The 13131-nt window shown below is 42.3% G+C and overlaps 1 protein-coding gene across 3 annotated transcripts in view; it reads left to right on the top strand.

Moving 5' to 3' along the window:
- The window catches only part of Rnf212 (ring finger protein 212), a 71102-nt gene extending 58195 nt beyond the window's left edge, over window positions 1-12907 (top strand). For 2 of the 3 annotated variants that reach the window (XM_059274981.1, XM_059274979.1), the window contains 7 exons: window positions 418-470; window positions 577-628; window positions 1899-1941; window positions 3614-3677; window positions 10142-10214; window positions 12186-12349; window positions 12722-12907. In XM_059274981.1, the coding sequence (XP_059130964.1) occupies window positions 418-470; window positions 577-628; window positions 1899-1941; window positions 3614-3677; window positions 10142-10214; window positions 12186-12349; window positions 12722-12834 (562 nt within the window). In that variant the 3' untranslated portion in view covers window positions 12835-12907. The remainder of the gene's footprint in view (window positions 1-417; window positions 471-576; window positions 629-1898; window positions 1942-3613; window positions 3678-10141; window positions 10215-12185; window positions 12350-12721) is intronic. The other variant, XM_059274980.1, reaches the window with a different exon arrangement.
- Window positions 12908-13131: the final 224 nt, after the last annotated feature.

Genomic DNA, 13131 nt, shown 5'->3' with positions numbered 1-13131 from the left:
TCAGACCTCAGGCAAGGTTGTCTCTTCTGCCTTTTGTCACAGAAATCCAGGCTTGCTTTGCTGGGGAAAAAAAAAAAACAGAACCCTCATCTACTTGTCTCCATTTCTCCTGTTAGCCATTAAATCTGATTAGCCATTAGTATCTCTTATTGTTGCATTTGAATTTCATACATTTAAAACATAACTTGCCAATGATCCATCATTATAATAGTTGCAACCACAAATATCAGTTATGTGCACATGGTGGCCAGTGTTGGTTTTCTTTGCTTTCTAGTTGTGAAGGAATAAAGCAATAGGCCAAGAGAATGTGTAGAAATTCATGCAGTTAACTATTTCCAAGCCTTTTTATACTTTGGGATGAATGAGGGAGAAATCAATTTCATTAATTAATCCAATAACTTTACTCCATCTATTTAGTATGAGGTCATCACAACAAGCAGCTTTCAACACAATTAAAACTTCTGTTTCAAGTAAGTGAAGTAATATCATAAAGGAAAATACAAAGATACCTGCTGCTGAGCCATAAAAAGTAGGCACTAATGTAAAGACTAATTTTTTTTATCATTGTTCCTTCAGCAAAGCCAAATGGATATCTCTTGCTGCCACCCAACTCTTCACTTCCTGACAGGTGTGTGGGCCTGGTGGGATGGTGTAAGAATTTGTGAAAATTGAGTAACCTATAGTCATATCTATGGACACATCTACATTTTCTTCCTATCTGGTTCTCCCTCCAAGTCTCCAAATCTCAGCCATTAACTAATAGCATGGACAGTTCACTGGATGTCCAACTACTCTAGTAGTCACTGTAGAACATCTGTGCCTTCTTGTGGAGTGTAAAGACATCAGGCCAGTCAAGCAGACTGTCTCTAGCTGTAGTCACCTAGAGAATATTATGTAGAACATATATCTGGATTGAAGACACTGAAGACAAAGAGGAAGGTAGGAATCTGGAAAACTCTTGAGGTGACATCCCTGTCCAGGAAAATTAAATGTAAAATAGATGTTGGAGCAACTCTGTATATAGGCTGAGCTAATGAGCCATCCTGGGATTCCTGCTGGAGTAGTTAAGAAAGGGTATCTTGCTGTGGGATGGTCTGTATGTCAAATGTGTGCTCTGATTGGTCAATAAATAAAACACTGATTGGCCAGTGGCCAGGCAGGAAGTATAAGCAGGACTAACAGAGAGGAGAATTGAGAGAACAGGAAGGTGGGAGGAGACACTGCCAGCCACCACCATGACAAGCAGCATGTGAAGATGCTGGTAAGCCATGAGCCACGTGGCAAGGTATAGATTTATAGAAATGGGTTAATTTAAGATACAAGAATAGTTAGCAAGAAGCCTGGTATGGCCATACAGTTTGTAAGCAATACAAGTCTCTGTGTTTACTTGGTTGGGTCTGAGCGGCTGTGGGACTGGCTGGTGAGAGAGATTTGTCCTGACCGTGGGCCAGGCAGGAAAACTCTAGCTACAGTATCTCTTTGCTCTGAGGTCACTACCATCATGTAGCCAGGCCAGGGGTGGGCCAAATTGAAAATAAAGCCAGCTGATGTTTCCCTGTCTACTTTTTGACTAATGAATGCTGTAACATGTGGGCTAGCCACATGTGTTAATAGCAGTAAATGAATGTTCCTGCTAGTATAGTCAGTGGTACTAGGCAACAGTTGAAGAACTAAAAAATAGATGTGGGGGCTGTAGCTCTGCTCTGGAGAAGTTATGCCTAATTTACAGTCAATGAACAGCTAGTAGGATACACAGGAAGTAGCAGACTTATACCTGACAACCCCATGAAAGGGCTGGGAAATTCATTCTTTGCCTATTACATGCAAGGATATTTAAATTGATGTTTTAAAATTATAGTAAATCTTCAGTCTCATTAGCATGTTTCACTGTTTAACAGAATAGAATCAATGGAAATTGACCTGACTCCTCCAGCAAGAAAGGTAAGTATGCCTAGGCTGCCACATTTGCTCAAGGCACATGGTGGTCTCTAGCAGAGCTCTTTACTGTGTTGACACCAGAGTTAATGGGTGGGTTGTGATCAGAAACAAGAACATTCCTTTCTGTCCTTATGGCTAGGCCTATGGTAAGGGCAAAAGGGTCCCATGCATTGTTTGTAAAAGTGGCAGGGCTCATAGCCCTGTGTTTCACCTGCCCTTGGCCATAATCTAACAAGAATGAAGTACTTATTATAAACTGAACCCTATCAGCCCATAAAAATAAATGAGCCAGAAATGTGAGACCTAAAAAACAAAACCATAACTGTTAATTGGAGAGAAACAAAAACGGAGGAAATGAAACCTAACCTAGTAATGCACCAAGAGGGTCACCTTCCAAGTTCAAGCAGAACTGGATTCTGTGCATGCCATATTGTTCAAACACGAGGCCCTCAGAGATGTTTCACAAAGCAGGCTGTAACCGGTAGGATGAAGCAGACAGACTGTATACACTCTAATGACACTGTTTCTTTGGAGTGAATTTATTATTGTGTGTTGCTTCAAGGGCCTTTAATAGAGCTGCCTGCCTACTAGCACTGTTTTAAATGCGTTGTAAATGAGGACCATTCTCCTAATAACCCTCCAAGGTAGGCACCAGTGTGTAGACTTGTTAATCAGAAATCATGTCCATTTCTAAGAGAATCTCTTGAACCTGCTTATAATGGAATCTAGATTTCAGAGTAGATAGGTAAGACTTTAGCAGGGAATGAGAAGTTATTCGTGCCTTGAGGAGGAGATACTTCAGGTCTTTGGCAGTTGGCACAAAGACAGACTGCCCCTCCCTGCTCAGCTGACCTCTTGTACATGCTCACTTCCTCCAGTGTATACCCACCGTACCCTGGGCACCTCCACCTCCCTTCCTACCTTAGACCTCCCAGACATTCACAGATTCCCTGCTATATATCTCAGCTCCTTGGAGGCTAGACACCTGCTTCCACCTTTCTACCTGAGAACTTGTGTAGTCATGGTTCTCCAGACCACCATATTAATGGTGGAGAGGGACCCTTATTTTGGGGGGAGGGGGTCAGGTCATTCAGCTTCAGGTTTCCTTAGCACCCAAGCAGTTAGGGTGAGCTAGAGATACTGAAGATAATAAGCACAGTTGATACATTGCAGCTGGAAAAAAACAGAATTCAGTGAGTGAAACTCCAAAGTGAAGTGTCAGACCACACATAGGCAGACATCTGGAAAGGGGGCAGTTAGTAAACATTTTAAACTTTGCAAGGCAGAAGTCTTCTCCGAGTCAAGCAAGGGTAGTAACATTACCTGGGCTCCTAGTGTCTCTGGGAAAAGGGGGCCTAAGCAGGGTTCAGCAAGGCAGCTCCAACCAGATTACTTGAGATCTTACTTGTCCTTTACTCTCCTGATATTCCTAAAGGAATTTAGTGGGGGTCCTGTATCATTTACTATTTCAGAGCCAGGGAGAACAGAGGCAATCCTCTGCCCTGCCCTGCTCTGTCTCGGCCTATGAGGCTGTCATCCAGTGAGCAGGGAGTTTTGTCAGAGGTGACAGGACTGCAAAGCTCGAGCTTCAGGACATGGGTCCTGATGAACAAAATTGGACCCTCAAAAGTGGCAGTTTGGAAATTTCACTGGCTGTTTTCTTTTGCATATGTAGCCTGAAATGGCAGCAGGCCCTTCAAGAATCTCTCTGATTAGTCCACCTCAGGATGGACGCATGGGTAAGTAAAATTTCCTGTGATCTTACTTCAAATTCATTTCACCAAAGTTGTCAGTTCTTACCTACTTAAGGGTTGCCCTCCACTAGCTGGCTGGGAGATTTTGGGTTCACCACAATAGAAATATTGTAAACCATTTTAGGAGAAGCTCGTGGGATCATGCACCATGGAAAAAACTGATCTTGTTTTACTATCTCCTTGTAGTTTAATCAAAAGTTGTTTTGCCTCTTTATTTGCTGGTAATTGATTTGGGTTGCTGGTTCATTGCCCTGGTGGCTCTTGTCCAATGATCCTTCCAGACCCTGATTCTTCTCATGTGGGCTTCTTAATATTCACAGCCCTCCTGCTCTGGCTGTGGGAGCTCTTGTTACCCAACAGATCAAATTCCAAAACCTATAGTCTTTCTTCACAATTCTAGGAAGTGTAGAGCCCATGGCCATTCCCCCTGCTCCATCCTGGTCACGGGTAGAGAGAAAGCTCAGTGAATAAAGTACCTGCTGTGAAAGCATAAGGACCCATGTAAAAACCAGGTGCAACCGTGCACATATTAGTGCTGAGAGAGCAGAAAGAGATGCATCCCTGGAGTTCACTAGCCAGCCAGTCCAGCTGAATTGGCCAGTTTCAGATTTGGCATTTGGCAAGATTCATATCTCAAAGTGATAAAGAAAAATACTTAACATTAACCCCTTGGCTCTAGGTGTATGTGTGTGTGCATGAGAGGAGAGAGAGAGAGAGAGAGAGAGAGAGAGAGAGAGAGAGAGAGAGAGAGAGAGAGAGAGAGAGCGCTTGCACGCACCCAGTTAACATGGCTCATAAAATGTTACCAGCCACTGTTTGGTGTCCTTTGCTCTACCTGGCTGGGAATGGTGAGTAAGTGAGGAAAAGCTCTGCTAGTGCTGAGCTTTGGCAGCTTTTATAACCCTTGGTATCTTCAGCCAGGCTGCAGGCAGGAGCAGGTGGCATTCTATAGTATCATGGTTTATGTGCAGGCCTCACTAGTACCCTCAGTGTTCAGTAACAAGTATTATAGTGATTATGTAGGCCTAGAAAGTTAGGATTCTCCAGCCCTTGACAGTGGCTAGCATTAAGCTTCAATGTCTAAGACATCAGGATTCCCCAGATTTCAGGCCTAGGATGTCTGAGACCCTTGGCTTTAGGGCTTGGCCAATCTCCACAACACTTCAGTTGCCTCTCATTGCTGTTGCCACTATCACTGCCACCACTAGACACTAGGTATCACAAGGCTGAGTTCTCAGAGCAGAGTGACAATCATGTAGCAAAAGTGGAATACCTGTCAGACATGAACCACCGGGTGTAGTCAGTATTAATATTTCCCATTTGAGAAATCTGTGGTTCCAGATCGGACAACTATGCATCAATGGTACACCAGGTAGAAGGGCCATCCCACGATGCCCACAGCCACCAGCTCCTTTATGTTTGAGCAAGGCAGGGCTTCCTGGAAAGCCCATAGACACCAGTTGCTGACACTTCTGCTGCCTCTGCTGTTGCTGCTGTTTGAATTAGAGTTACTGCTATGGTTCTTGCCACTATCCCACTGTAGCTGTCACTGTTGCCATGACTCTAGCTGCTACTCAGCTGCTGCTGTGGTTCCCACTGAAATTGCTTCCACAGTTGTTGTTCCTGCCACTGCTGCCACTTCCTTCTTAATGTTAACCAGCTCGTCCTGCTATATGAATTATGAAAATCTAAAGTAGGCAAGAAAAATACTTGAGAGAGGACTTTTATCGGGCCTAATGTTTCAATACCCAGATACAGCGTAAGAACATATCTCCAGGCTAGCTTCAAAAGTGAGTTGAATAGCCTGCTTATACAGCCACAAAGAAGTTTGCAACAATAACAGCCACTATCATGTAAATGGCCTGCTGCATTCACCAGTTATGGCATTGTCCATTTATATAGTTATCTAACAATCCCTCTGTTAGATCAACAGGGGACATGCTTCCCTCTGGCTTGGGTGAAAACTTCACTGAAATTTGTGATAGCAGAGTCTAGCACAGCTGTTTGGAATCATTGTGGCAATGGCGTGCATGCCTTCAAGAGCTACATCTGTGCTTCAGCAGCAAGCAGCTCTAGTTGTCATGTAGCTACCACAAGACATCCATGGAGTATTTAGGACAGTCAGTGCTCACATAAGGGTAGTCCAACTGCCTGCTTGACTGACAGTCCTTAATTCAAGGCAGCCATACCAGGAAGGAGTCTTCTTTTTTTTTTTTTTAATTCTTCTCTCATGTATTACATCCCAACCATAGTTTCCCCTCCCTCCACTCCTCCCAGTCCCTCCCCACCCGCACCGCCTCCCCTTTCTCCCTGATCTACTCCTCTGTTTCCCTTCAGAAAAAGAAAAAAAAAAAAAAAAAGATCAGGCCTCCCAGGGATATCAACTGAACATTGCATAACAAGTAACAATAAGTCTAAACACAAACCCTTAAGGTTGGATGAGGCAACCCAGTAGGAGGAAAGGGTTCTAAGAACATGCAAAAGAGTCAGAGACACCCCCCGCTCCCACTGTTAGAAATCCCACAAGAACACCCAGCTACACAACCATAACATATATGTAAAGGACCTAGCTCAGACACATACAGGTTCCAGGATTGTTGCTTCATTCTCTGTGTCCCCTGCTTAGTTGATTGTGTGGGTGGTGTTCTCATGGTGTCCTCAAACCCTCTGGCTCCTACAATCCTTTGTTTGGCTGTGGGTCACTGCATCTACTCCCATCAGTTGCTGGATGATACCCAGTTAGACCAGCACCATTTGTTGAAGATGCTTTCTTTTTTCTATTGTATATTTCTTTCTAGCTTCTTTATCAAAAATCAGGTGTCCATAGGTGTGTGAATTTAAGTCTGGGTCTTTGGTTAGATTCCATTGATCAACCTATCTGTTTTTATGCCAATACTATGAGGTTTTTATTACTATAGCTCTGTAGTACAGCTTGAAATCAGGGATGGTGATACCTCTGGAAGTTCTTTTATTATACAGGATTGTTTTAGCTATCCTGGAATTTTTGTTTTTCCATATGAAGTTAAGTATTGTCCTTTCAAGGTCTGTAAAGAATTGTGTTGGAATGTTTATGGGGATTGCATTGAAAACTGTAGATTGCTTTTGGTAGGATGGTCATTTTTAACTATGTTAATTCTACCAATTCTTGAGCATGGGAAATCTTTCCATCTTCTGATATTTTCTTCAATTTCTTTCTTCAAAGACTTGAAGTTTTTGTCATACAAGTCTTTCACTTGCTTAGAGTTACCCCAAGATATTTTATATTATATGTGGATGTTATGAAGGGTGTTGTTTCCCTGATTTCTTTCTCAAACCGTTTGCCATTTGTGGATAGGAGGTCTACTGATTTTTTTTTTTTAGTTAACCTTGTGTCCAGCCACTTCACTAAAGGTGTTTATCAGTTGTAGGAATTCCCTGGTAGAATTTTCGGGGTCTGTCATATCTTCTGCAAATAATGATGCTTTGACTTCTTCCATTCCAGTTTGTATCCTCTCAATCTCCTTCAGTTGTCTTATTGCTCCAGCTACAACTTCAAATACTATATTGAATAGAGATGGAGAGAGTGGACAGCCTTGTCTTGTACCTGATTTTAGTGAAATTGCTTTGAGTTTCTCTCAATTTAATTTGATGTTTGCTATCAGCTTTCTCTAAATTGCCTTTATTATGTTTAGGTATGTTCCTTTTATGCCTAATCTCTCTTAGACATTTATCATAAAGAGGTGTTGGATATTTTCAAAGGCTTTTTCAGCGTCTAATGAAGTGATCATGTGGGTTTTTTTTCTTTCAGTTTGTTTTTATGGTGGATTACATTGACTGATTTTCATATGTTGAACCATCCCTGCATCTCTGGGATGAAGCCTACTGGATCATGGTGGATGATCTTGATGTGTTCTTAGATTTGGTTTGCAAGTATTTTATTGAGTATTTTTGCATCTATGTTCATGAGAGAAATTGGTCTGTAATTCTTTTTATTTGTTGAATCTTTGTGTGGTTTGGGTATCAGGATGACTATGGCCTCATAAAATGAATTTAACATTGTTCCTTCTGTGAAATAATCTGAGGAGTTTTGGCATTAGCTCCTTGAAAGTCTGGTAGAATTCTGTGCTAAAACCATCTGGATTGGGCTTTTTTTGGTTGGGAGACTTTTAATGACTCCTTCTGTTTCCCTAGGGGTAATAGTTCTACTTAAATTGTTTATCTGTTCTTGATTTAACTTTGGAAAGTGGTCTCTATCAAGAAAATTACCCATTTCTTTTAGATTTTCCAGTTTTGTGGAGTACAGGTTTTTAAAGTATGACCTAAAGATTCTGTGGATTTCCTCAGTGTTTGATGTTGTGCCCCCCTTTTCCTTTCTGATTTTGTTGATTTGGATATTCTCACTCTGCCTTTTAGTTAGTTTGGATAAGGGTTTGTCTGTCTTGTTGGTGTTCTCAAAGAACCAACTCTTTGTTTCATTGATTCTTTGTATTGTTCTCTTTGTTTCTATTTTATTGATTTCAGCCCTCAGCTTGATTATCTCCTGCCATCTACTCCTCTTGGGCAGGCTTGCTTCCTTTTGTTCAGGTGTGCTGTTAAGTCACTAGTGTGAGATTTCTTCAACTTCTTTATGTAGGCATTTAGTGCTATGAAGTTTCCTCATAGCACTGCTTTCATAGTGTCCCATAAGTTTGGGTATGTTGTACATTCATTTTCACTGAATTCTAGGAAGTCTTTAATTTCTTTATTTCTTCCTTGACCCATTGGTGATTCAGTTGAGCATTATTCAATTTCCATGGGTTGGTAGGCTTTCTGTAATTTTTGTTGTTGCTAAAATCTAACTTTAAACCATGGTGGTCTGATAAAATACAGGAGGTTATTCCAATTTATTTGTATCTGTTGAGATTTGCTTTGTGACCTAGTATGTGGTCAATTTTAAAGAAAGTTCCATGAGGTGCTGAGAAGAAAGTATATTCTTTTACATTAGGGTGGAATATTCTGTAGATATCTATTAAGTCCATTTGAGTCATAACATCTGTTAGTTCCAGTATGTCTGTGTTCAGTTTTTGTATGGATGCTTTGTCCATTAGTGAAAGTGGGGTATTGAAGTCTCCCATTATCAATATGTGAGGGTTGACCCAAATCCAACTACATCAAAAGTTACCTTAAGTGGAATGGACTAAATGCTCCAGCAAAAAAGCAGAGATTGTCAGACTGGCATAAAAATTCTATATACATTCTGTCTATAAGAAATATACTCAGTTCGAGGCCAGCCTGGTCTACAGAGCGAGATCCAGGAAAGGCGCAAAGCTACACAGAGAAACCCTGTCTCAAAAAACCAAAAAAAAAAAAAGAAAAGAAAAAAGAAAAAGAAAAAAAAAAGAAATATACTCAATTCAAAGGCACAAATAGGCAAAGGAAAACCTACAGAACAGATATCATGCAAACAGCAACCAGAAAGGAACTAGAATGACTTTTATTCATAATAGACAAAGTAAATTTTAAGATAACAATATTACTAGTAACAAAGAGACATTTTATGATGCCAAATGTTTACTATACAAGAAGCTAAAACAATTACTGTGTATAGACAACAAACCCAAATATATGATGAGTTAAAAAGAAATCCAAAGATTATAGTTTGGGTATTTCAATATCCAAATCCTTATAATTGATAAACCACTGAATATGTAATTGCTAAGAAGTTAGAAGACTGAAGAAATTTAACCAAATTAACTTATAAAAAAAGCATATACAGCTGGGCGGTGGTGGTGTAAGCCTTTAATCCCAGCACTCGGGAGGCATTGCCAGGTGGATCTCTGTGAGTTCGAGGCCAGCCTGGACTACCAAGTGAGTTCCAGGAAAGGCGCAAAGCTACACAGAGAAACCCTGTCTCGAAAAACCAAAAAAAAAAAAAAAAAAAGCACATACAGACATCACCTGACAATAGCAGAATGAACATTCTTTTTAAGTGTAAATGGGGCATTCTCCTGGAGATGCTTTCCAGGTCTTCATATGTGGCTACTGGTATTCACTGAGCACTTGTGTACCAGGCATGTATGTCTGGCCCTTGCTGACTAACTACTGGCCATCAGAGAAGTCTCCATGGCTCAGGAGCAACTTTTTGAGGCCGAAATTCAACTGGCCTGGTTGATTCTGGTCCCAACCACTGACGTCAAGCTGCCAATTTATTTGAATTGTTCACATTATCTCCAAGTTGAAAAGGGGCATAGGTGAAAAATAGAAGTTAAGACACATGTTTCTTGTGTGGCAATGGGAAGGATTTGGGGTGCATGGTGAGTCAGTAGTCACACTCAGAGAACTGCCTAGAGTCAGAGATGATCTATGGGTACACATGCCACCTGATACTGGTCTCATAATGGAGACATGACCATACCCGCAAAGAAGCAGCAGTAGGTAATCTGGTACTGTGACACACTAATACCACACAGTGTGTTTTATTCCCTCCACAGGCAGTGTCTCCTGCCGGGGATCCCAGCATCTCAGCTTGACACCCAGCCATGCAAGCATGACAAAGGCTATCAGGTAGGTCCTCGTTAGGGTAAAACATAAGCCAACCAAACCTCCAGCCAAGTGTTGAACTTGACAGGTTGCCTCTTAATCCTATGTGTCCATGTTTGGAGAATGTTGTATTATATGTTTCATTTTATAGCTAGAGTTTTTTTTAATCCAAGGTATGACTTAGAGACCTCAAAAAGAACTACTTAATGGCTGCACAGTAACTGCTTAAAGGAGTAAGCTAGGGTCACAAATGTTTCCTGTAAAAGCCAAGAGGTAAATATTTTTGCTTTTCATGCAGCTTCTCAGCTCTGCCTTTGTATGAGGAGTGTGGCTGGAGAAGTAGAAGCTTGCAGGTGGACTGTGCCCCGTAAAATACTTCACAGAAGCAGAGACAGGCTGGCTTAGCCTATAGCTATAGTATGACAACTCTAAAGACATACCTTTCACTCGGCCACACCTTTCTCCATGGTCAGGTAGGCAGCTCCCAATGTCTCTTACACACATTCTGAGCACTCAAAGGCTAGCCTCCAGAAGGCAAGCCCTGCACTTTCAGCTGCTTCCCTTGAACATTCTACAATGCTATAATCAAGTCTGTATTTTACTGCCTACCTCCGGCTAACCCAGTTTCAGTAAGCACATGGCCTATGTAGCCATGTCTGCCTCTTGGGTCCTGAGGTTATGTGCATTTGTCTGTTGGTTGAAGAACCTGACAAAAGGTTTTTGCCCACCCTGGAGACTTTATCCCCCTTCCTTGATGCTGGTTCACCCTGAAGCACCAACCTCACCTCACTCTCTACTGGCTTTTGATTCCCCTGGTTGGTGGTATATTGTGTTGTTACTGCAACCCCAGCATCCATTTTTTGGCTCCTTTAAACTACATGGTTATACACACAGGGTAAGTATGTTGCTGAGTACCCTGGCTCTCTTTGAATCATCTGTGTTAAGAAGGCAACAGAGATGACTGTCTAGAGATTATTGAAGAAAGGATAGGGAAAAGTGAACATAAACTTGTGCTGTGCTTTCTGTGGAAGGCAAGAAGTGTTGATTGTTTATTCTGGATAACTCTGTAGACCCTGGGCTCACTGGCAGTCCCTGCTCATCCAGAAGATATAGGCAAGAAAAAGGCTGGTGTGTGTGGATTTGAAAAAGGAAGATAGGGGTGTGGGCAAGTAGGTTTGCTTGTGAGAAGTGTGCCCACAGGCAAGCTGTTCATGAGTTACAGAAGTTAGCTGCCCCAGGATGAGCAGTGTCCCCAAGAACTACAAGGTTCCAGGATGTCCAAAACCCGTAAAATCTAGAAAAAGTAGGGATTAGCAAAGAAGGGGAATTCAGTCAGCTGATGATAACACCATACTGAATACAGCCTGTAAGGTGAGCCTGGGTAGCACACATGAGTAAAAAGTCATCTTTCCAGAGGCCATAGTCTAAAACATTGTCTGGACAAGATTGCCAAGGAAGCTCCCATAATCTTCAGAATGCTGAGAATTGAACCTGGAGCCCTTGGTGACTAAAAGATGAGAGGAGGAGCTACAGGCTGGCCTGATGGTACCACATGTGAGAAGATGCTAGAACTGCCTAGAGTTGTTGAAGCGATTGGGAAAGGTGGAGTGAGGTGGCTTCTAGGAACAGGTAGATATGGGCTGAAGCTGGCTGTGGTGACAGGGCAGATCATGAAGTTTTAAAGACCCTAGCTCCCTTTGTTCCTGCTCAGCTACTCATTGTCACAGACCCTAGGGGAAGTGCAGATGCCTCTTGACTTTGGTCAGCATCTGTACAGCAAGTCCCTAGGACAGCAGACAGAACAAGGGCAGCCTCCTGAATGGTCCTGTTCACCACCTTCTCAGCCTAGAGCAGGCCTTATTCATCCTAGGTATTCAGAACATGGTTTTTATCAACAGATGACCTTTAAGGCCACACAGTAGTCAGTGCTTAGATGACCATGTTACTAGAAATATGAAGAGCATTTGTGAATGTTTTTGTTTAATTTATTGTTAGAGTCCCACCATTGCAGATGCCCTACAAGGAACTATCACCAGCTCCAGCATCACAGCTATCCAGCAGAGCAGCACAAGGGCCTTCCCCCAGCCTTAGTAGTTCATGGACTGGACTACCCCGACAGCCCATCAGCATCTCGGGCCTGCTGCAGAGGCAGTGTGCAGGCAAGTGCTCAGCCAGCTTTTTGGCACCAAGGCTGCTCTCAGAAGAGTATATACATGAGATGTTTGTGCAGATACATGTGGTGTGGACAAACACAAAACCTCACACTCCTCAGTTTCTTGGCAGTAGTTCAGAAGCCCATTAGTGCTGGTTCCTGTCTCCATGACAAGTTTTTACATTAGTCATCAGTACTCTGAGAGAACTAACCTGACATGACATTTTAAAAACATATATTTAAACCAGTAAACTGTTCTGGTTTTTTTTTTCAGCTTATTTTTCTTATTTGATGTTTGCATTCACTTTTTTCAGCAGTATAGAATTAAGAAGTCATTTCAAAGCTCACAACTCCTTACATCTCTTAATGCTTCCTACAGGGTCAGCATCCCCTGGGGGGATGGACAGTGAAAAGATGAGCCCATTCCTGCCCTCCACACCTGCAAATCTACGCTCTGCAGCCAGCCCCTGGCATGTGTGTGTTCCTCGGTAAATATCACTGTACAGTTATTCTAGAGAGATGGTGTAACTAAATAAAGTAGCTTTCTGGTAAAGTAGCGTCTGGATAGCCTTGTGGGATTTTTTTGGCAGCTATGTTCTTCCTGACACTGTAGAACTCTCCTAAATTGGCTGTGAAGGCAACGTGAGCAGCCACCTGGGGCTTACTGTCAGGGATCCCCAGCTGCAGCTCACTGGGATTCAGGTGTGCCAGGCTTGTGCCACAACATAATATATGTGCACAGAACATACCCCATGGGAAGCCAACAGTTCAGGGTGATTCCATTTCCTG

Source organism: Peromyscus eremicus, chromosome 10 (assembly GCF_949786415.1).
Source record: "Peromyscus eremicus chromosome 10, PerEre_H2_v1, whole genome shotgun sequence".
Classification (NCBI taxonomy): Eukaryota; Metazoa; Chordata; class Mammalia; order Rodentia; family Cricetidae; genus Peromyscus; species Peromyscus eremicus.
Note: the sequence above shows the minus strand (reverse complement) of the source record. Positions and strands in the feature narration are given on the sequence as shown.